The 21176-nt window shown below is 41.5% G+C and overlaps 1 protein-coding gene across 2 annotated transcripts in view; it reads right to left on the bottom strand.

Moving 5' to 3' along the window:
* SGCZ (sarcoglycan zeta) overlaps positions 1–21176 on the bottom strand; it is a 2021747-nt gene that overhangs the window by 79480 nt on the left and 1921091 nt on the right. For both annotated transcript variants that reach the window (XM_069744428.1, XM_069744427.1), the window contains one exon: positions 11317–11439. In XM_069744428.1, the coding sequence (XP_069600529.1) occupies positions 11317–11439 (123 nt within the window). The remainder of the gene's footprint in view (positions 1–11316; positions 11440–21176) is intronic.

Below are 21176 nucleotides of genomic sequence, written 5' to 3'. Positions count from 1 at the left end.
AGCGTCGTTTTTGCTGTGCCCCTGTGTTGTGTCAACCTGATGTTTCTCTTCCGTTCCAGGTCGAGGTTGATGCTTCTGAGATTGGTGCAGGGGCGGTTTTGTCACAGAGAGGTTCTGGTTGCTCAGTGTTCAAACCATGTGCTTTCTTTTCCAGGAAATTTTCTGCTGCTGAGCGTAATTATGATGTGGGCAACCGAGAGTTGCTGGCCATGAAGTGGGCATTCGAGGAGTGGCGTCATTGGCTTGAGGGTGCTAAGCATCGCGTGGTGGTTTTGACTGATCATAAGAACCTTACTTATCTTGAGTCTGCCAAGCGCTTGAATCCTAGACAGGCCCGTTGGTCGTTATTTTTTGCTCGTTTTGATTTTGTGATTTCATACCTTCCGGGCTCTAAAAATGTGAAGGCGGATGCTCTGTCTAGGAGTTTTGTGCCCGACTCTCCGGGGTTATCTGAGCCGGCGAGTATCCTCAAGGAAGGAGTCATTGTGTCTGCCATCTCCCCTGATTTGCGGAGAGTGTTGCAGAAATTTCAGGCTAATAAACCTGATCGTTGTCCGGCCGAGAAACTGTTCGTCCCTGATAGGTGGACTAGTAAAGTTATCTCTGAACTTCATTGTTCGGTGCTGGCCGGTCATCCAGGAATCTTTGGTACCAGGGAGTTGGTTGCTAGATCCTTCTGGTGGCCGTCTCTGTCGCGGGATGTGCGTGCTTTTGTGCAGTCCTGTGGAATTTGTGCTAGGGCTAAGCCCTGCTGTTCACGTGCCAGTGGGTTGCTTTTGCCCTTGCCGGTCCCGAAGAGGCCTTGGACACATATTTCGATGGATTTCATTTCTGACCTTCCCGTTTCTCAAAAGATGTCGGTCATTTGGGTGGTCTGTGATCGCTTTTCTAAAATGGTCCATCTGGTGCCCTTGGTTAAATTGCCTTCCTCCTCTGATTTGGTGCCTTTGTTCTTCCAGCATGTGGTTCGTTTACATGGCATTCCTGAGAATATTGTTTCTGACAGAGGTTCCCAGTTTGTCTCGAGGTTCTGGCGAGCCTTTTGTGGTAGGATGGGCATTGACCTATCTTTCTCCTCGGCCTTCCATCCTCAGACTAATGGCCAGACCGAACGAACCAATCAGACCTTGGAAACATATCTGAGATGTTTTGTTTCCGCTGACCAGGATGATTGGGTGTCATTTTTGCCGTTGGCTGAGTTCGCCCTTAATAATCGGGCCAGCTCGGCTACCTTGGTCTCTCCATTTTTCTGCAATTCTGGGTTCCATCCTCGTTTCTCTTCAGGACAGGTTGAGTCTTCGGACTGTCCTGGTGTGGATTCTGTGGTGGACAGGTTGCAGCAGATCTGGACTCAGGTAGTGGACAATTTGACCTTGTCCCAGGAGAAGGCTCAGCTTTTCGCTAATCGCAGACGCCGTGTGGGACCCCGACTTCGTGTTGGGGATCTGGTTTGGTTATCTTCTCGTCATATTCCTATGAAGGTTTCCTCTCCTAAATTTAAACCTCGTTTTATTAGTCCGTATAGGATTTCTGAGATTCTCAATCCGGTGTCTTTTCGTCTGACCCTCCCAGACTCCTTTTCCATACATAATGTATTCCATAGGTCGTTGTTGAGGAGATACGTGGCACCTATGGTTCCATCTGTGGAGCCTCCTGCCCCTGTTTTGGTGGAGGGGGAATTGGAGTATATTGTGGAGAAGATTTTGGATTCTCGTGTCTCTAGACGGAAACTCCAGTATCTGGTCAAATGGAAGGGTTATGCTCAGGAAGATAATTCCTGGGTTTTTGCCTCTGATGTCCATGCCCCAGATCTTGTTCGTGCCTTTCATGTGGCTCATCCTGGTCGGCCTGGGGGTTCTGGTGAGGGTTCGGTGACCCCTCCTCAAGGGGGGGGTACTGTTGTGAATTCTGTGGCTGAATTCACTTCTGTGGTCACAAGTGGTATTGCAGTCTCTGGGCTTCCTCCCTCAGGTGTTTTGGTGAGCTCGTTGGCTGCCTTGCTATTTAGCTCCACCTGAGTCTGTCTTCCTTGCTCCTTGTCAATGTTCCAGTGTTGGATCTGAGCTACTGCATCTTTCCTTGGGCCTGCTGCTCTGCTAGATAAGTGCTTCCAGTTTGTTTTCTGTTTTTTCTGTCCAGCTTGCTATTAACTTTTGCTGGAAGCTCTGAGAAGCAAAGGGGTGCACCGCCGTGCTGTTAGTTCGGCACGGTGGGTCTTTTTTGCCCCTTTGCGTGGTTTTCGTTTTAGGGTTTTTTGTAGACTGCATAGTTCTCTTTGCTATCCTCGCTCTGTCTAGAATATCGGGCCTCACGTTGCTGAATCTATTTCATTCCTACGTTTGTCTTTTCATCTTGCTAACAGTCATTATATGTGGGGGGCTGCCTATTCCTTTGGGGTATTTCTCTGAGGTAAGTCAGGCTTGTATTTCTATCTTCAGGCTAGTCAGCTCCTCAGGCAGTGCCGAGTTGCATAGGTAGTGATAGGCGCAATCCACTGCTGCTTATAGTTGTGTGAGGATAGATCAGGTACTGCAGTCTACAGAGATTCCACGTCTCAGAGCTCGTCCTATTGTTTTTGGTTATTGCCAGATCTCTGTATGTGCGCTGATTACTGCACGCTGTGTTGCCTGATTGCCAGCCATAACAAGGGAGCCCGACAACAGAATTCACAACAGTAGGGCATTTGGAAAGCAATTGCATTCTTTATACCGTCTTCCCATTTGGAATCGTCTTCCAAAAGATGAAGGTCAGTGCACGCATTTTTATATGTGTCATGTACGACTCCATTGACAGTCCTTAAGTCAGCATAAGATTTTGTTCCTCTTACGTGAAGTAAAAGGAGTCTTAGGTAATGCAGCTCACATCTGTTAAAGAGACTGCATACATTCGGACAATTGTTTAAATAATAATAATAATAATAATTTTATTTATATAGCGCCAACATATTCCGCAGCGCTTTAAAAATTATAGAGGGGACTTGTACAAACAATAGACATTACAGCATAACAGAAATCACAGTTCAAAATAGATACCAAAAGGAATGAGGGCCCTGCTCGCAAGCTTACAAACTATGAGGAAAAGGGGAGACACGAGAGGTGGATGGTAACAATTGCTTTAGTTATTCGGACCAGCCATAATGTAAGGCTCAGGTGTTCATGTAAAGATGCATGAACCAGTTAACTGCCTAAGTATGTAGCAGTACAGACACAGAGGGCTATTAACTGCATAAAGTGTATGAGAACATGATGCGAGGAACCTGATTATGTTTTTTTTTTTAATGGGCCACACCGGGATCATTAGGTTAATGCATTGAGGCGGTAGGCCAATCTGAACAAATGAGTTTTTAGGGCATGCTTAAAACTGTGGGGATTGGGGATTAATCATATTAACCTAGGTATTGCATTCCAAAGAATCAGCGCAGCCGATTTTCCCAAATTTTCCCAAAAAATGTTCCCAAATTGAGCCCGTCATTTTTTCAATCCTTCTGATACAGCTTTTCTATCCCAGACATAGTGTTCTGGGATTTCACTGTACAAATACTGACGGGCGGAAGCATCAACTCTGTTTAGCTCAAAATAAGCCTGCAGAGTAGAGGCTTTTGAGTCCAAAATAACCATATCCACATTACCATCTTCAAAAAAAACTTGCTGCATGTTTTCAAGGTGAACAGCAAGCCTTTTAATGGTATGTGAAGCATCATGCATTTTATTTTTTCTGATTCTCCACATGCCCTCAGGGGTGCTTATATACTGAGAAACAAGGTACATGGCATGGCTGGTTCATTCCAGTTTATTGTATCAAACTTGATATTGGCACAGTCATGTCCTTTGGCATGGAAACATATGGAGTAAGCACAAAATCTCACAAATCATTCTAAGATGTTTCATTTAGCTCATCAAAAGTCTGTTGTACATTACCCATCACTATGGCCATCACAAAGGACGTGCGCATGTGGGCGGAAGTCCAGCCTCTGATGTCATTGTGACGGTCATAGGGGTGATGGGTAATGTAGTCCGGGACGGGTGTGCCGATATCATCAGGCACTTCCGGTTTCCTTCTATTAAAGGCTGAGAGACTAGTTAATGTCTACCTCCCCTTTGAGAAAGCTGGACCGCGAAACGCACGTCAGGGGCGTCAGGGAATTCGTGGGATTCACTCTAGACCATAGGTAAGCCTTTTTGATTACTTCACTGCATTCTGAGACAAGCGGTATCTTTATCCATGTAACTGTGCAACAGACTTGATGAGCTGTGTCTTGATTACCTTGTGCAGTGGCACGTAAGCTTGGCTATTACCATGAGGAATTTTACCTCTTTTCCCACCTACTCCCTGGTACATTACTAGTTTGTTCCTTGGACTTTTCCTGTATTTGTTGTATTATGTTTTTTGATACACCTGTTTGTAACATTTACTAAATAAATGAAATATCTTAGAATGATTTGTGAGATTTTGTGCTTACTCCATGTGTTTGCATGCGATTTATCTGGGAGTACTCTCACTCAAAAAAAAAAAAATTCTTGACGTTTCTGATGGGAGAGTGATATCATTGTACTCTTGGCCACGGTGTGACTTCGTGCTTTATGACCCATTAAGTAAACAGTCATGTCCTTTGTATACATATTTGAAAAGATATTTAACACTTTTTATTGAAGCACATATCTCAACATTAATATGGCTATTGTACTTGAGTAATAAATAGGGGTTGTATGGAACTACCCATCTACTGTCGATTTTCACCTCATCTGGTTTTACCAGTATTGCATCGATGGTACTGTGGGTAACCATTAACATTGGGGTTTGTCTCTGTATTAAATTCCTTTGGGAATATTTTTGCGCGTTGACCATCTGTCATGCATATAGCACCAGGTTGATCTTCGCCACATGGACCATGAATCATGTGCTTCATCACTGCCTCATGCAGTTTTGGATTTGCTGTCTCATTTGGGATTTCAGCAGAGAACAATTCGTCAATTATTTCTTTGTCCCTCGGTTTAATTTCCTCTCCGAGGATTAAGAGCATGTGAGCGTGTGGTAGTCCACGCTTTTGAAATTCTATTACATGCACATAGGCAACTACACGGCCAAAAATTTGTTTTTTCAAAATCTCAAGAAGCACGGCTTGGAGTTTGATTTTAAATACTCGTGCAACCAAATCTGGTCTGAACTCTGGCCTTTGCCATGGTTCTAAGTTTTCAGTAATTTCTTTCCACTTTGGGTTACAGGTCATCGTAACAAAAAGATCTGGCTTTCCGAATTTTCAGACAATTGTCATAGCGTCTCAGTAATTTTGCTGCATAGCTCTTGGGCTTCCAATGAAAGTGGACAGTAAGATTACTGGTGTCCCAGCTTTTAGCCCTTGGTGTAATGCAGCATTATGGATGTGATCCATAACACCGGCATAACTGTTGACTCGTAATGCCTTAATGCTTCTTCACTGTCCAAGATATAAATCTGGGCAAATATGGGAGTACTACCCACAGCGGGATACAATGGGGCAGTTCTGTGGTAAATTTGTCCATGAATTTGAAAACAGTATGGACCGTGCCCAGGAGGTGGCGCTACTTGTGCTCCCATTGATGCCAAAACAAGCGAGCTATTGTATTGCCTTATATTAGCCATAAAGTTATTGGACTGCGGATGCTCTCCTTTCATCAACTTGACTAATTGATCATCCATACGAATGGGACATAATTGGACGCGCCCTCTCTTGCAGTAGGAAGGGAATGCTTTGTCCTGCGCCATTTCGTCTTTTTTAAAATTTTAGATTGGCAGAACTGACAGCGAAATGTCAGTTCGCCAGCATAGTGCTCTTCAATACGTGTCTCATCTATTTGATTGAGAAGTCCTCTAGCAGCAAATTTAACTTGCCGTCATCGAGTGGCTCTTGCATTTTGGACACGTATTCTATCTTGTTCTCTTTTTTTGGAAATATGAGTATCACTTTGTGCATTGTGTGTTGCTCATTGTCATGCAGCATTAGATGCTCTACGTGATTCAGTTACTTCATTTGTTTCTCTTGCTCTGGCCGCCCTCTGTCAGGCTGCATCAGCAGTTCTTCGACAATTTTATTCGTCTTCTGTTTCATTAAGATGCAGGTTACGCATCCGTATGCGATTTGCTTCTCTATGTGTAGCAGCGCGCTCAATTTGGTCCATCTTTGTAATGTCACCTCACACTGTTGCCTCAGTGTTGCCTGAGTGTTGGAAAAAAGGCTTATGCCTTAACTCGCCACCAGGGAGAGCGCCTCTCCTTAAGTATCCATGGTTACACCCAGGCAGTTAGCTGCTAGTGGTAGTAACTATGGATACCTAAGTTACTGTTCAGCTATGGATGACTCATTGTGCACAGACACATGGACACATCCAAATTAGGTATATTGATAATAATAATAATTAGACATGAGTGAATCTTTTGAAATTTGAAAGCTGAATATTTTTCTTTAAAATTTAATTTGTGTCTAAATGATTCACCACTGCACATTGTAAGTACTCCTAATCAACTGAAAAGGCATAGAGAGAATAACACTATGATGTTTCCCAGGGCTATGTTCAACCCCTCTTAACCTCTTTAACCCCTTCACACCCCAAGGCTGTTGGCATCATCATAACCGGGCCAAATGTTACCATTTTTACCTCTGTCAATTTATGAAGTGATAGCTGTAGAACTCTTCAACGGATCCCACTGATTCTGAGATTGCTTTTTTCATGACATATTGTACTTTATGATAGTAGTAAAATTTATTTGACATGACTTGTGTTTGTGAAAAAATGTAAATTTTGAAAAAAATGTTGACAATTTTGCAATCTTCAAACTTTTAATTTTTCTGCCATTAAATCATAGCGTTATATCACACAAAATAGTTAATAAATTACATTTCCCACATGTCAACTTTACATCAGCACAATTTTTGAAACATAATTTTTTTGTTAGGAAGTTATAAGGGTTAAAGTTGACCAGCTATTTCTCATTTTTCCAACAAAATTTACAAAACCATTTTTTTTAGATATCACATTACATTTGAAGTGACTTTGATGGGTTTATATGACAGAAAATATCCAAAAGTGACACCATTCTAAAATCTACACCCCTCAAGGTGCTCAAAACTAGAAAGGAGCAAATATCTTTGGGTTCCTTCTTTTTTGGCAAGCTATAATGCTTACTGAACGAGCTGCCGTGGGAACCCAGATACCTGGATCACTCAGGATGATCAGCAGTTCAACGCCGCAGCAGCAAATGTTGCAGCTATCTGTCAGTCACAACACACGCATGGAGAGCCCAACAAACAGACGAGACTTGGGAGGGATGGAGTACTATTGTCTAAAGGTATGGCTAAACAGTAATATTTTACAGGGGGCATACTGGAGGGCAGAATTTTCTATAATAGTTTTCTGACTCCATATACAGAGCCCCTAAATGCTAGGAGAGCAGAATCCCAATCAAGTGACCCCATTTTTGAAAATATACCCCACTGGGAATTTATCTACAAATGTAATGACGATTTTGACTCCATGCGTGTTTTCCAGAAAAAAGCAGCAGAGCATGTTGCTATGTGAAAATTGCAAACTGCCATTGTAGTGGTCAGTACGTTGTTGTGACCAGTATGTTGTAGTGCCCATACATTGTTCCCAGCTCATGCACCCATAAATTAGGGGGCTCTCATTGCTACAGAAATGGCAAACATGTGGACACTAACTGTGGTCTAGGCACATTGGGACTCTGAAGACAGGGGAGCATTTGGATTTTGAAGCAGAGAATTTGCTGAATTTCTTTTGGGGCCATTTCACTTTTCCAAAGCCTTTGTACTACCATTAATGTGGAAACCCCCTATATATTCGTTAATAAAAAACGGACCTTAGTGGGGACTTGATTTTTATGTGGATTGAGTTGAAGCTTTTATTTGGAACATTTTGCACAATATTTTGGCTCACATTTATCCGGCACTGTACACTGATCACTTCCATCAGGGTTTCCTTGTAAATCTCCAAGTGACGTAATTCAGATAACACCCCCCAAGGGATCCCTTCACTATAATGTGACAACAGAGTTACTCTGGGCTCTGTCTGGTCCTTGTTCAGCTGTGTTCTTCTTTTCATAAGTGCACAAAACTGTGTCCGACAGCACTTTTATGCACTACTAATAAAAAGACTGACACCACTGGATCACAGGTCAGATGGCTTCCACAGTGCGTCCATCTGCCTCATTATAGGAAATCTTCCACCAGGGGTTCCGTCTGAATCACCTGAATCACGTATTTCAGAGATTTACATGGAAACCCATATGTCAGCACTTAGCATAGAGGGCAGGATAAATGTGAGCTGAGCCTTACTGAGATCTTTGGGAGGCAGAATGAAAAAAATCAACATCAGATGAAGAATTGGTTCTATTTATTTTTTATGCCATTCCTCGTGTGGAATAAGTGATTAGAAAACTTTATTCTTTGTGTCTGTGTGATTACAGCGATACCAGATTTATATAGTTTTTCTGTTTGGCTGCTGTTACATGCTAAAAAAATGCTTTATATTGCATCGCCATATTTTGAGAGCTATAATTTTTCCATATTTCCGCTGACAAAGTCAGTGTCCTGCTGGAAGACCCATGACCCAGGACGGAAACCCAGCTTTCTAACACTGGGCATTACATTGCTACCCAAAATCCTTTGGTAATCTTCAGATTTCATGATGCCTTGCAAACAGTAAAGGCACATAGTGCCAGAGACAGCAAAGCGACCAGAAAACATCTTTGCACATCAACCATATTTGACTGTAGGTGCTGTATTCTTTTCTTTGTAACCCTCATTCCATTTCCAGCAAGCAGAAGAATAATGTGCTTTATCAAAAAGATCTATCTTAGTCTCATACACAAGATGCTTTCCCAAAAGTATTTTGCCTTACTCACGTACATTTTGGCAAACTACAGTCTAACTTTTTATACAGATACAGTTGTGCTCAAAAGTTTACATATCTCTGCAGAATTTTTGCTTTCCTGGCCTCTTTTCAGAGAATATGAATTATAACACCAAAACTTTTTCTCCACTCATGGTTAGTGGTTGGGTGAAGCCATTTATTGTCAAACTGCTATGTTTTATCTTTTGAAATCATAATGACAACCCAAAACATCTAATGACCCTGATCAACAGTTTACATGCCCCATTCCTTAATACCTTGTATTGCCCCCTCTTACATCAATGACAGCTTGAATTCTTTTGTGGTATTTGTGGATGAGGTTCTTTATTTTCTCAGATGGTAAAGCTGCCCACTCTTCTTGGCAAAAAGCCTCCATTTCCTGCAAATTCCTCGGCTGTCTAGCATGAACTGCACGCTTGAGATCTCCCCAGAGTAACTCAATGATGTTGAGATCAGGAGACTGAGATGGCCACTCCAGAACCTTCACTTTGTTCTGCTGTAGCCAATGACAGGTTGACTTGGCTTTGTGTTTTCGATCATTGTCATGTTGGAATGTCCAAGAACGTCACATGCGCAGCTTCCGGGCTGATGAGTGCAAATTTGCCTCCAGCATTTGCTGATAACGTGCTGCATTCATCTTTCCTTCAACTTTGTCCAAGTTTCCTGTGCTTTTGTAGCTCACACATCCCCAAAACATCAGCAATCTATCTCTGTGCTTTACAGAGGAATGGTGTTCCTTTAATCATAGGCCTGGTTGACCTCTCTCCAAATATAATGTTTACTGTTGTGGCCAAAACGTTCAATTTTGGTCTCATCACTCTATATTACCTTGTTCCGGAAGTTTTGAGGCTTGTCTCTGTGCTGTTTTGCGTATTGTAGGAGAGATACTTTGTGGCATTTGCACTGTAATGGCTTTCATCTGGCAACTCAACCATGCAGCCAATTTTTTCTTCAAGTGCCTCCATATTGTGCATCTTGAAAGAGCCACACTGCTAGTTTTCAGAGAGTCCAGTATTTCAACTGATTTTATTTGTGGGTTTTTCTTTGCATCCTGAACAATTTTCCTGGCATTTGTAGATGAATATTTTGTTGGTCTACCTGACCGTGGTCTAGTTTTTACAGAGCCCTTGATTTTCCATTTGTTATTCACAGTTTGAATGCTACTGCCTGACATTATCAGTTCCTTGGATATGTGTTTGTATTCCTTTCCTGTTTTATACAGTTCAACTACCTTTTTCTGTAGATCCGTTCACAATTCTTTCACTTTCCCCATGACTCACAATCCAGAGACGTCAGTGGCATGATGAAAGATGCAATAGTCTGTCTGGATCTCAGAAACTCACTCAGCTTTTATTCACACACACTAATTACAAGCAAACAGGTTGCAGGTGAGGATGTTAACTTTACTAGCCATTCAAACCCATTTGTGTCAACTTCTGTGCATGTTATCTGGCCAAAATAACCAGGGTAAGTAAACTAGGGTCATTTGGATGTTTTGGGTTGTCATTATGATTTAAAAAAGAGAAAACACAGTAGTTTAACAATAAATGGCTTCACCCAACCACTAACCATGAGTGGAGAAAAAGTTTAGGTGTTATAATTCATATTCTCTGAAAAAAGACCAAGAAAGCTAAAATGCTGAAGAGTATGTAAACTTTTGAGCACAACTGTACTTCTTTCTCCACCAGGAATGATCATTCATTTTCAAAATTCTCAATTCACAGGTAAAATCTGTATTCAGTGAAGACAGATTTTTACATTGCAGAGATAGGAGATAACTGTTTCTTCTTATAAGATTCTATGAATACAGTAGGAGGGAAGAGTTAGAGGCCGAGGTCCACCCTCCTTCTCAACCATCCCTTTTACATAGAAGATAGTTGTTTTTTATAATATTCTCTTTCAGTAATGTATGACTCTGTCTTTACTGATAACAGATTTTACCCTGGAATAAGGCATTTTTGTCATTGAATGATCACTCCTGGTGGAGAAAACAGCATATATCTTTGATAAAATAAATTACAAAGTTTATTATTTTCCCATGTGGTATTGATTTCAGATATAAAAATTAAAACAACAGTTTTGCTTTAAATAGCATATTATATAAAATGAATATGTCTAAATAATCATATTCCATTGAAACTGGAACATCCTATACAGTAGATTTTATCCTTACCAGATGAGATAAAACCTTGAGAATGTTTTATGTTTTATTTTTTTATCCCAATATATTGGCAAGGTCCTTCAATTGTACTTGTTCTGCATTTCTGTATATATTTCCCTAGCTCGTCTTTGCTTTATTTGAAATTTGCTGTCTATACTTCAAATACTCTTGTTCTGTTGACACAAAAGGTGACTAAATATCAACTGACTATAAAAAATCTTACTCCAAATATATTTGTTTGCAAAACCTCACCTGTGACTCTGAGTCTGTCAGCACCAATAGTGATTTCTTCCTCATCAGCTGAGAACAACATCTTCCCGTCCTCATTTGACTTTACTTCAAATCTTTTACACTGTGCTTCCACAGCATCTGCACCTGCATTGCAAAGAGAAAAAAAATGTTTTTAAAGGTAAAAACGTATCAAAGTGAATTTACTAAAGGGCTGTCAAAGTGCTGACATGATAGATAGTGTGCATTTAACATTACTTAGTAAGGCTTGACTTTGCTTGAACATAACTAATATATAAACTGTCTAGATTCCCTTAAAATAAACACCATGGCAAATTTGATTTTAACCCCTTTACTCTCCAAGGTGGATTGCATGTTAATGACCATGCCAATTTTTACAATTCTGACCAGTGTCACTTTATGATGCAATAACTCTGGAATGCTTGAATGGATCCCATTGATTCTGAAATTGTTTTTTTGAGAAATATTGTATTTGATAGTGACACAATTTTTTTTAAATTTGCTTGGACTTGCAAACTTCCTAAAATTGAACCTATTAAATCGATTTGCTCATCTTTAGTACATACATATTCTGCCTTTTGTAAGTGTGTAAAGTTCTCTGCTAATTACACTGATGAGCAAGGGGGTAACAATGTTTTGAACTTTTGACTTTCAGGCTCCATATCTCACCACCAAGTACTGCTTAAGACTTAAGACTACCATCATTTTATAGACAACCATTTTGGCTATCTCATACTTAAATTTGACTTGTAGTTATTTAGCATATGATTAGTTATGCAGATTCACATCATGTCATTGAATTGTGGGTGTTTTGCTCCAGGTGATGGAAAAATATTTTTCTTCCTGTATACTATGTAGTACAACCTGCTCTCACATTTCCTAATATCTCATTGTGTTATTAGGTTGATTTCCAAGAAACAGGTCACTGGTTCAAATCGAGGAGCAGCCATGAAGAAGGTTTCCCAAGAAAAGAGAAAGAGCATAGTCTAGCTCATTGATGTCAGTCTCTCCGGTAGGGTTGAGCGACTTTTTCTTTTTTAGGGTCGAGTCAGGTTTCGCAAAACCCGACTATCTCAAAAGTCGAGTCGAGTGAAATCGGCCGATTATGGCGAAAAGTTGGGGATCGACCGAAACACGAAACCCAATGCAAAGTCAATGGGAAATCTATATACCGTATATTTTTTTTCCCCCTCTCTCTCTCTCTCTCTCTCTCCTCCGTCCCTGAACAGAAAAGCTGGTGTTACACATTGCAAATCGCTACAGCGAGAAGATGGCGATAAGCATCCACGCCCCTAAGACCTATGTCATCACTCTGCCCACGCTCCTTCATTGGCTGAAAAAATGGCGCCAAACGCGTCATATGAAACGCGACTTTGGCACGAAGATCGCCGACCGCATGGCCGATCCCACACTAGGATCGGGTCGGGTTTCATGAAACCCGACTTTGCCAAAAGTCGGCGACTTTTGAATTTGTCCGATCCGTTTCACTCAAGCCTACTCTCCGCCAAGAAAATTGACAAACTGCATCATGTGAGTTCCATAACAGCTTCGTAATAGTGAGATCATAGACATCCATGCAAGCACCTTATGTCACCTTAAGTTTACAAAAAAGTACGAAAAGTGGACATTAGAAGATTGGAAATGGGTGATTTGGAGTGATGAGATGAAAGTCAATAGACTAGGCCCTGATGGGTGCAAATAGGTCTGGAAGAAACAAGGAAAAAAGGGGCTCATGGATCTAAAAGTGAAGGAACAGCCGGGACCAGCTGCTTCGAAAGCATCACCAAACCAGGGATTCAAGCTTCAGGAGGCTAATTTGCATATTCCAGGTGCCTTCTGGGAGAAGCGAAGTCTCCCTAAGCTAGAAGATCGTTGGGTACAGCCGGGACCAGCTGCTTCGAAAGCATCACCAAACCAGGGATTCAAGCTTCAGGAGGCTAATTTGCATATTCCAGGTGCCTTCTGGGAGAAGCGAAGTCTCCCTAAGCTAGAAGATCGTTGGGTACAGCCGGGACCAGCTGCTTCGAAAGCATCACCAAATTTTTGCCTGTAGGACATTATTGCAAGAGAGCTTGGCTGAGTAGATTACACAAGAAGGAAAACACACAGCAAGTCAGCAGGATCTAGGAGCAACATGGCAGATGTGACAACCTACATGGTGAGCTGCAGCATGTGCTACATGTTCACAGATCGACCAGAAGAAGAATCCAATTTCACCTGTCAGAAGTGTAGACTAGTGGCCCTTTTAGAAGAAAAGGTGCGGGGTCTGGAAGAAAGAATAGCAACTTTGAAACTCATCAAAGAGAATGAAGACTTTCTAGACAGAACAGAAGCATCTCTACTGGTCACAGAAGGTGCAAAAAGTGTCAGAGAACCTCCAAAAGCAGATGAGTGGAAGCATGTGACCAAAAGAAGCAAGAAGACCATGGAGAAATCACCAACCACACAACTGAAGAACCGATATCAAATCTTTGTAGAGGATGAAGATGGCACACCTAAGAATGAAGCAATACCAGCAAGCAAAAAAGAAAAGGGCACACAGCAACAAGTGACAGCAAAAAGTACAGCCAAGAAGCAACGAAGAGTGGTGGTGGTGGGAGACTCACTACTGAGAGGCACCGAAGCAGCCATCTGCAGACCGGACATAACTGCAAGAGAAGTATGCTGCCTTCCAGGTGCGATGATCAAGGATGTGACCGATAGGATACCAAAGCTCTTCAGCTCCAAGGACGTCCACCCATTTCTTCTGATACATGTTGGCACCAATGACACGGCAAGGAAGGACCTACCGACAATCTGCAAGGACTTTGAAGAGTTGGGGAAGAAAGTAAAGGAATTGGATGCACAGGTAGTTTTTTCTTCTATCCTTCCAGTAGACGGGCATGGCACCAGGAGATGGAACAGGATCCTTGATGCAAACAACTGGCTAAGACGATGGTGCAGACAACAAGGATTTGGATTCCTGGACCACGGTGTGAATTACTGGTATGATGGACTCCTCGCCAGAGACGGACTACACCTCAACAAACCTGGGAAACACACATTCGCCAGAAGACTCGCTACACTCATCAGGAGGGCGTTAAACTAGAAGAAGAGGGGACGGGAAGAAAAACATTAGACTCAAACAAAGACGACCCAGGAAAACATACTCAGAAGGGAGGTAAGAACATTTCTAAAACAATCCACAGTGAGGAGATTGGAACAAAACAAAATCCTCTAAACTGCATGCTCGCAAACGCCAGAAGCCTGACAAACAAGATGGAAGAACTAGAAGCAGAAATATCTACAGGTAACTTTGACATAGTGGGAATAACCGAGACATGGTTAGATGAAAGCTATGACTGGGCAGTTAACTTACAGGGTTACAGTCTGTTTAGAAAGGATCGTAAAAATCGGAGAGGAGGAGGGGTTTGTCTCTATGTAAAGTCTTGTCTAAAGTCCACTTTAAGGGAGGATATTAGCGAAGGGAATGAGGATGTCGAGTCCATATGGGTTGAAATTCATGGAGGGAAAAATGGTAACAAAATTCTCATTGGGGTCTGTTACAAACCCCCAAATATAACAGAAAGCATGGAAAGTCTACTTCTAAAGCAGATAGATGAAGCTGCAACCCATAATGAGGTCCTGGTTATGGGGGACTTTAACTACCCGGATATTAACTGGGAAACAGAAACCTGTGAAACCCATAAAGGCAACAGGTTTCTGCTAATAACCAAGAAAAATTATCTTTCACAATTGGTGCAGAATCCAACCAGAGGAGCAGCACTTTTAGACCTAATACTATCTAATAGACCTGACAGAATAACAAATCTGCAGGTGGTTGGGCATTTAGGAAATAGCGACCACAATATTGTGCAGTTTCACCTGTCTTTCACTAGGGGGACTTGTCAGGGAGTCACAAAAACATTGAACTTTAGGAAGGCAAAGTTTGAACAGCTTAGAGATGCCCTTAATCTGGTAGACTGGGACAATATCCTCAGAAATGAGAATACAGATAATAAATGGGAAATGTTTAAGAACATCCTAAATAGGCAGTGTAAGCGGTTTATACCTTGTGGGAATAAAAGGACTAGAAATAGGAAAAACCCAATGTGGCTAAACAAAGAAGTAAGACAGGCAATTAACAGTAAAAAGAAAACATTTGCACTACTAAAGCAGGATGGCACCATTGAAGCTCTAAAAAACTATAGGGAGAAAAATACTTTATCTAAAAAACTAATTAAAGCTGCCAAAAAGGAAACAGAGAAGCACATTGCTAAGGAGAGTAAAACTAATCCCAAACTGTTCTTCAACTATATCAATAGTAAAAGAATAAAAACTGAAAATGTAGGCCCCTTAAAAAATAGTGAGGAAAGAATGGTTGTAGATGACGAGGAAAAAGCTAACATATTAAACACCTTCTTCTCCACGGTATTCACGGTGGAAAATGAAATGCTAGGTGAAATCCCAAGAAACAATGAAAACCCTATATTAAGGGTCACCAATCTAACCCAAGAAGAGGTGCGAAACCGGCTAAATAAGATTAAAATAGATAAATCTACGGGTCCGGATGGCATACACCCACGAGTACTAAGAGAACTAAGTAATGTTATAGATAAACCATTATTTCTTATTTTTAGTGACTCTATAGCGACAGGGTCTGTTCCGCAGGATTGGCGTATAGCAAATGTGGTGCCAATATTCAAAAAGGGCTCTAAAAGTGAACCTGGAAATTATAGGCCAGTAAGTCTAACCTCTATTGTTGGTAAAATATTTGAAGGGTTTCTGAGGGATGTTATTCTGGATTATCTCAATGAGAATAACTGTTTAACTCCATATCAGCATGGGTTTATGAGAAATCGCTCCTGTCAAACCAATCTAATCAGTTTTTATGAAGAGGTAAGCTATAGACTGGACCACGGTGAGTCATTGGACGTGGTATATCTCGATTTTTCCAAAGCGTTTGATACCGTGCCGCACAAGAGGTTGGTACACAAAATGAGAATACTTGGTCTGGGGGAAAATGTGTGTAAATGGGTTAGTAACTGGCTTAGTGATAGAAAGCAGAGGGTGGTTATAAATGGTATAGTCTCTAACTGGGTCGCTGTGACCAGTGGGGTACCGCAGGGGTCAGTATTGGGACCTGTTCTCTTCAGCATATTCATTAATGATCTGGTAGAAGGTTTACACAGTAAAATATCGATATTTGCAGATGATACAAAACTATGTAAAGCAGTTAATACAAGAGAAGATAGTATTCTGCTACAGATGGATCTGGATAAGTTGGAAACTTGGGCTGAAAGGTGGCAGATGAGGTTTAACAATGATAAATGTAAGGTTATACACATGGGAAGAGGGAATCAATATCACCATTACACACTGAACGGGAAACCACTGGGTAAATCTGACAGGGAGAAGGACTTGGGGATCCTAGTTAATGATAAACTTACCTGGAGCAGCCAGTGCCAGGCAGCAGCTGCCAAGGCAAACAGGATCATGGGGTGCATTAAAAGAGGTCTGGATACACATGATGAGAGCATTATACTGCCTCTGTACAAATCCCTAGTTAGACCGCACATGGAGTACTGTGTCCAGTTTTGGGCACCGGTGCTCAGGAAGGATATAATGGAACTAGAGAGAGTACAAAGGAGGGCAACAAAATTAATAAAGGGGATGGGAGAACTACAATACCCAGATAGATTAGCGAAATTAGGATTATTTAGTCTAGAAAAAAGACGACTGAGGGGCGATCTAATAACCATGTATAAGTATATAAGGGGACAATACAAATATCTCGCTGAGGATCTGTTTATACCAAGGAAGGTGACGGGCACAAGGGGGCATTCTTTGCGTCTGGAGGAGAGAAGGTTTTTCCACCAACATAGAAGAGGATTCTTTACTGTTAGGGCAGTGAGAATCTGGAATTGCTTGCCTGAGGAGGTGGTGATGGCGAACTCAGTCGAGGGGTTCAAGAGAGGCCTGGATGTCTTCCTGGAGCAGAACAATATTGTATCATACAATTATTGGGTTCTGTAGAAGGACGTAGATCTGGGTATTTATTATGATGGAATATAGGCTGAACTGGATGGACAAATGTCTTTTTTCGGCCTTACTAACTATGTTACTATGTTACTATGTTACTATGAACTGTCAAGTTTGGTGAAGGAATCCTGATGATATGGGGTTGTTTCACAGCTAAAGGCATTGGATATTTGATCAGGATTTATGATGGTCTCAATACTAAGCTGTGTGTAAGTGTCATACAAGACAAGTTATTTTGTACACTTGAGTACTATGGGAATGATAAGGCCGACATAGTGTTTCAACAAGACAACAACCCAAAGCATAAGTCAAGATTGGAGAAGAAATGGGATTGGCCCCAAAAGCCCCCAGACCTCAACACAATTGAACACTTGTGGATATAGTTGAAAGATCTATATATATGCCCCAGTCAGTAGACCAGTATACACCAACTTTGGGAACATGTAGAAAAGACCTAGGATCAGATTTCAGCCAAGAGATGCCTGATTCTGATAAAGAGTGATATAGAAAGGTTAATGTTTGCCTTGAATTGCTAGAATGTGTTAAGAATTTGTTCTTATGATACAGTAGTCTTGTAGTCTATGATTCAAGGATTTTCTACTTCTTATCATATATGTTTTCAATAGTCAGCAAACAGCATGTTCTGGGTACGTGGGAAATAAAGGTCAGCATGATCCGGGCTAAAAGGAGAGGAGCTACATGAATTACATTGAGAGTTATATTTGTTGTAAATGGTATAAAATACTGCCTCTTGCTTCATTACATCAGATAAAAGTGACTTTTCTCACAGCATGTCTGTAACTGCCTTTTTTCTCCAAGCGCTTGTCAATGAAGGGCGTAACCTTCTGATTTGGCCTCACTGGTGATCTGGCATATCTGACATTGGGTCAGAATGCAAACAGCTACAACAGTTTTGGCGCCCGAACGCAGGGCCATGGTAGCCAGCCTATTCAGAATCCGTATGTGGGAGCTTTCCTGGGAGATTGGACATGCAAAACACATCTGGAGCAAGGTGAGAAATTTTATTCTTACACTCTGTTTTGCACTTGCAATCTCTTTTGGATCTCTCCATATCTCTGGGTAAAGGCTGTGAATATGGTTCAGTGGACACTGCTGCAGTTTTTTTAATAAGTTGTGCTAATTCCAAAGTGCAAAATAGGCAGGCTGTGTGAACCTTGTATGTATGTCTATGAGAACCTCTGAATGTGGTGAGAGAGATGAGAGGTGAGTAATTTAGTAAGGGATATAAATAAGTCCCTGATTGATGAGGGGTTCCGTTAGGTGTGGTCCTCTGTATGTGACAGAAAACATTATTCAACTCACTTTGAGCTGAATAAGGCGGAGTGACTGAGATAAGGGATTTTGATTCTCTTCTTATAAAAATTAACTGAAAAGTGAAAGAGAAAAGGAAGAAAAAAAGGAAAAATCCCTGAATGAGCATTTATGAATGAATGATCACATAAGTATCATTACTTATGCAATTGTTGCTGAGGGTCCAGGATGGATGAGTTGTGGATATCTTTAATTTACATTTGAGATTCAGTGAAACCCGTATATATGGTTTGACATTGACAGGTTTTTATATGTGTTTTGACGGGATGCGGTCAGAATCAGCTTATTCAAATTGTGCAGTGATCTGCCTGTATAGCGAAACTGTTTTTGATTCCCAGAGGATGAAGGTTTTGTAGAAATTAATTAAGTCTGAGAACTGCTGCATTCTGTTTCTGTGTGAAGGACACTAAATTTCTTAAATTCTGATGGGTGGTGATGCGCGATTGCTTTTGAGTTTCTCCTTTGTGTGTTAAGGGATGCTGTTGTGAAGGAGCAAATTAAGAAAGATTCTCCATTTTGAGCTTTTGACTCCATTTTCTTGTTGCTTAAAGATAAATTCTGGTATTTAATTAGGTAAAAGGTGATAGCTGTCATGAAGTAACTTTATTTTGTTGTTCACAAGTCTGTTATTCAACTAGGCTATTGTTTATGTTCTGCTACAAGGCCAGAGTGTTCTAATTTGAACCAGATAAGGGACTCGGGGGTGTATCGCTATAGAAGACTCTGAGGCACCTGTCCGTATGCTTTTTCTGTGCCAAGAAGACACGACCATATATGTAGTCCACAGTTTTTCTGCATCTTCATAGGTTGAATTTTTCCTGCATTTTTATAGGTTAAGTGCTGAATGTGTGTTTTTATACTATTGGATGAAGTATAACTTGCTAATATGATAAAAGTACAACACAATTAACGGGGGTCAGAGACTTGCTTGATCCTCTCAAACAGAGATACACGTCTCCATCTGGTCATTTTCAGTTGCCGGCAACACCCTGTTAATTAATTTGAAAATCACTAGGTCAACCGTGAAGGGTCACTTTAGATCCTCCCTCAACACTGTGAGTTCTTATCTCCACTGAGTGCCTGATGGGAGGTGTTATGAAAGGTAATTCAGTACCACAATGGACATAGAGGTCAGCGCACATACAGTGACCTGGCAATAACCCAAAAAACAAGAACGAGCTCTGAGACGTGGGAACTCTGTTGACCGCAATCCCTAATGCGCCTAACGCTCCCTATGCAACTCGGCACGGCCTGAGAAACTAGCTAGCCTGAAGATAGAAAATAAGCCTACCTTGCCTCAGAGAAATACCCCAAAGGAAAAGGCAGCCCCCACATATAATGACTGTGAGTTAAGATGAAAAGACAAACGTAGAGATGAAATAGATTTAGCAAAGTGAGGCCCAACTTTCTGAACAGAGCGAGGATAGGAAAGGTAACTTTGCGGTCAACACAAAACCCTACAAAAACCACGCAAAGGGGCAAAAAGACCCTCCGTACCGAACTAACGGCACGGAGGTACACCCTCTGCGTCCCAGAGCTTCCAGCAAGCAGTAAAAAACAAATTGACAAGCTGGACAGAAAAAAAACAGCAAACAAATAGCAAAGAGTAACTTCGCTATGCAGAGCAGCAGGCCACAGGAACGATCCAGGAGGAAACAGGTCCAATACTAGAACATTGACTAGAGGCCAGGATCAAAGCACTAGGTGGAGTTAAATAGAGCAGCACCTAACGACTTCACCACATCACCTGAGGAAGGAAACTCAGAAGCCGCAGTACCACTTTCCTCCACCAACGGAAGCTCACAGAGAGAACCAGCCGAAGTACCACTTGTGACCACAGGAGGGAGCTCTGCCACAGAATTCACAACAGGGAGGGTGCATGTAGCTGTGCTCAATATATTTCTGTCCTTTGTGTAGTATGCACTGGGAGATTTGTGTTTAAAGCAACAGTAATGTATTGAAGTAGAAAAAAATATTTTAAATTGAAGATGAAAGTAATATATGGTGCCTATCAGAGGAAATCTGTGAAAGATTGTTTGATTATCAGTGTGATTGAAAGATTGGTAAAAGATTCACCTGCTTCAATTTGAGTGATTAGTGATTGATATATAGAAATTGAGGATCAACAGATGAGGTAGCCAACTGCACTGCTGATGTAGTAGGTTAAAAACCTAACACTTCCGGGCCTTCTTGCTTCAGTCAGCTGGTTTTTGAGAGGCAGAAAGCCTTCCCACGTTCCATGGATCTGGGCTAGTGGGTTAGAGGCCTAGCATATCTGGGCCTTCCTTTTCTAGTCAGCTGATCTAACAGGTGAGAGGCAGACAGCCTTCCCATTACATCTTGTAGGTCTATAGAGTGAGAGGCAGAAAGCCTTCCTGCTACACCTTGACACACACTCTGCTTTGCTACGTGTGGCCGCCCATGGATAAGGTACAGGCACACTAAAAAGGGCATTTGCAAAATAAAGGCGAGCTGTCTGAAGAATAAGTTGAAGCCATGGCAACTTGCTC

The sequence above is a fragment of the Ranitomeya imitator genome, chromosome 1 (assembly GCF_032444005.1).
Source record: "Ranitomeya imitator isolate aRanImi1 chromosome 1, aRanImi1.pri, whole genome shotgun sequence".
NCBI classification, from domain to species: domain Eukaryota; kingdom Metazoa; phylum Chordata; class Amphibia; order Anura; family Dendrobatidae; genus Ranitomeya; species Ranitomeya imitator.
Note: the sequence above shows the minus strand (reverse complement) of the source record. Positions and strands in the feature narration are given on the sequence as shown.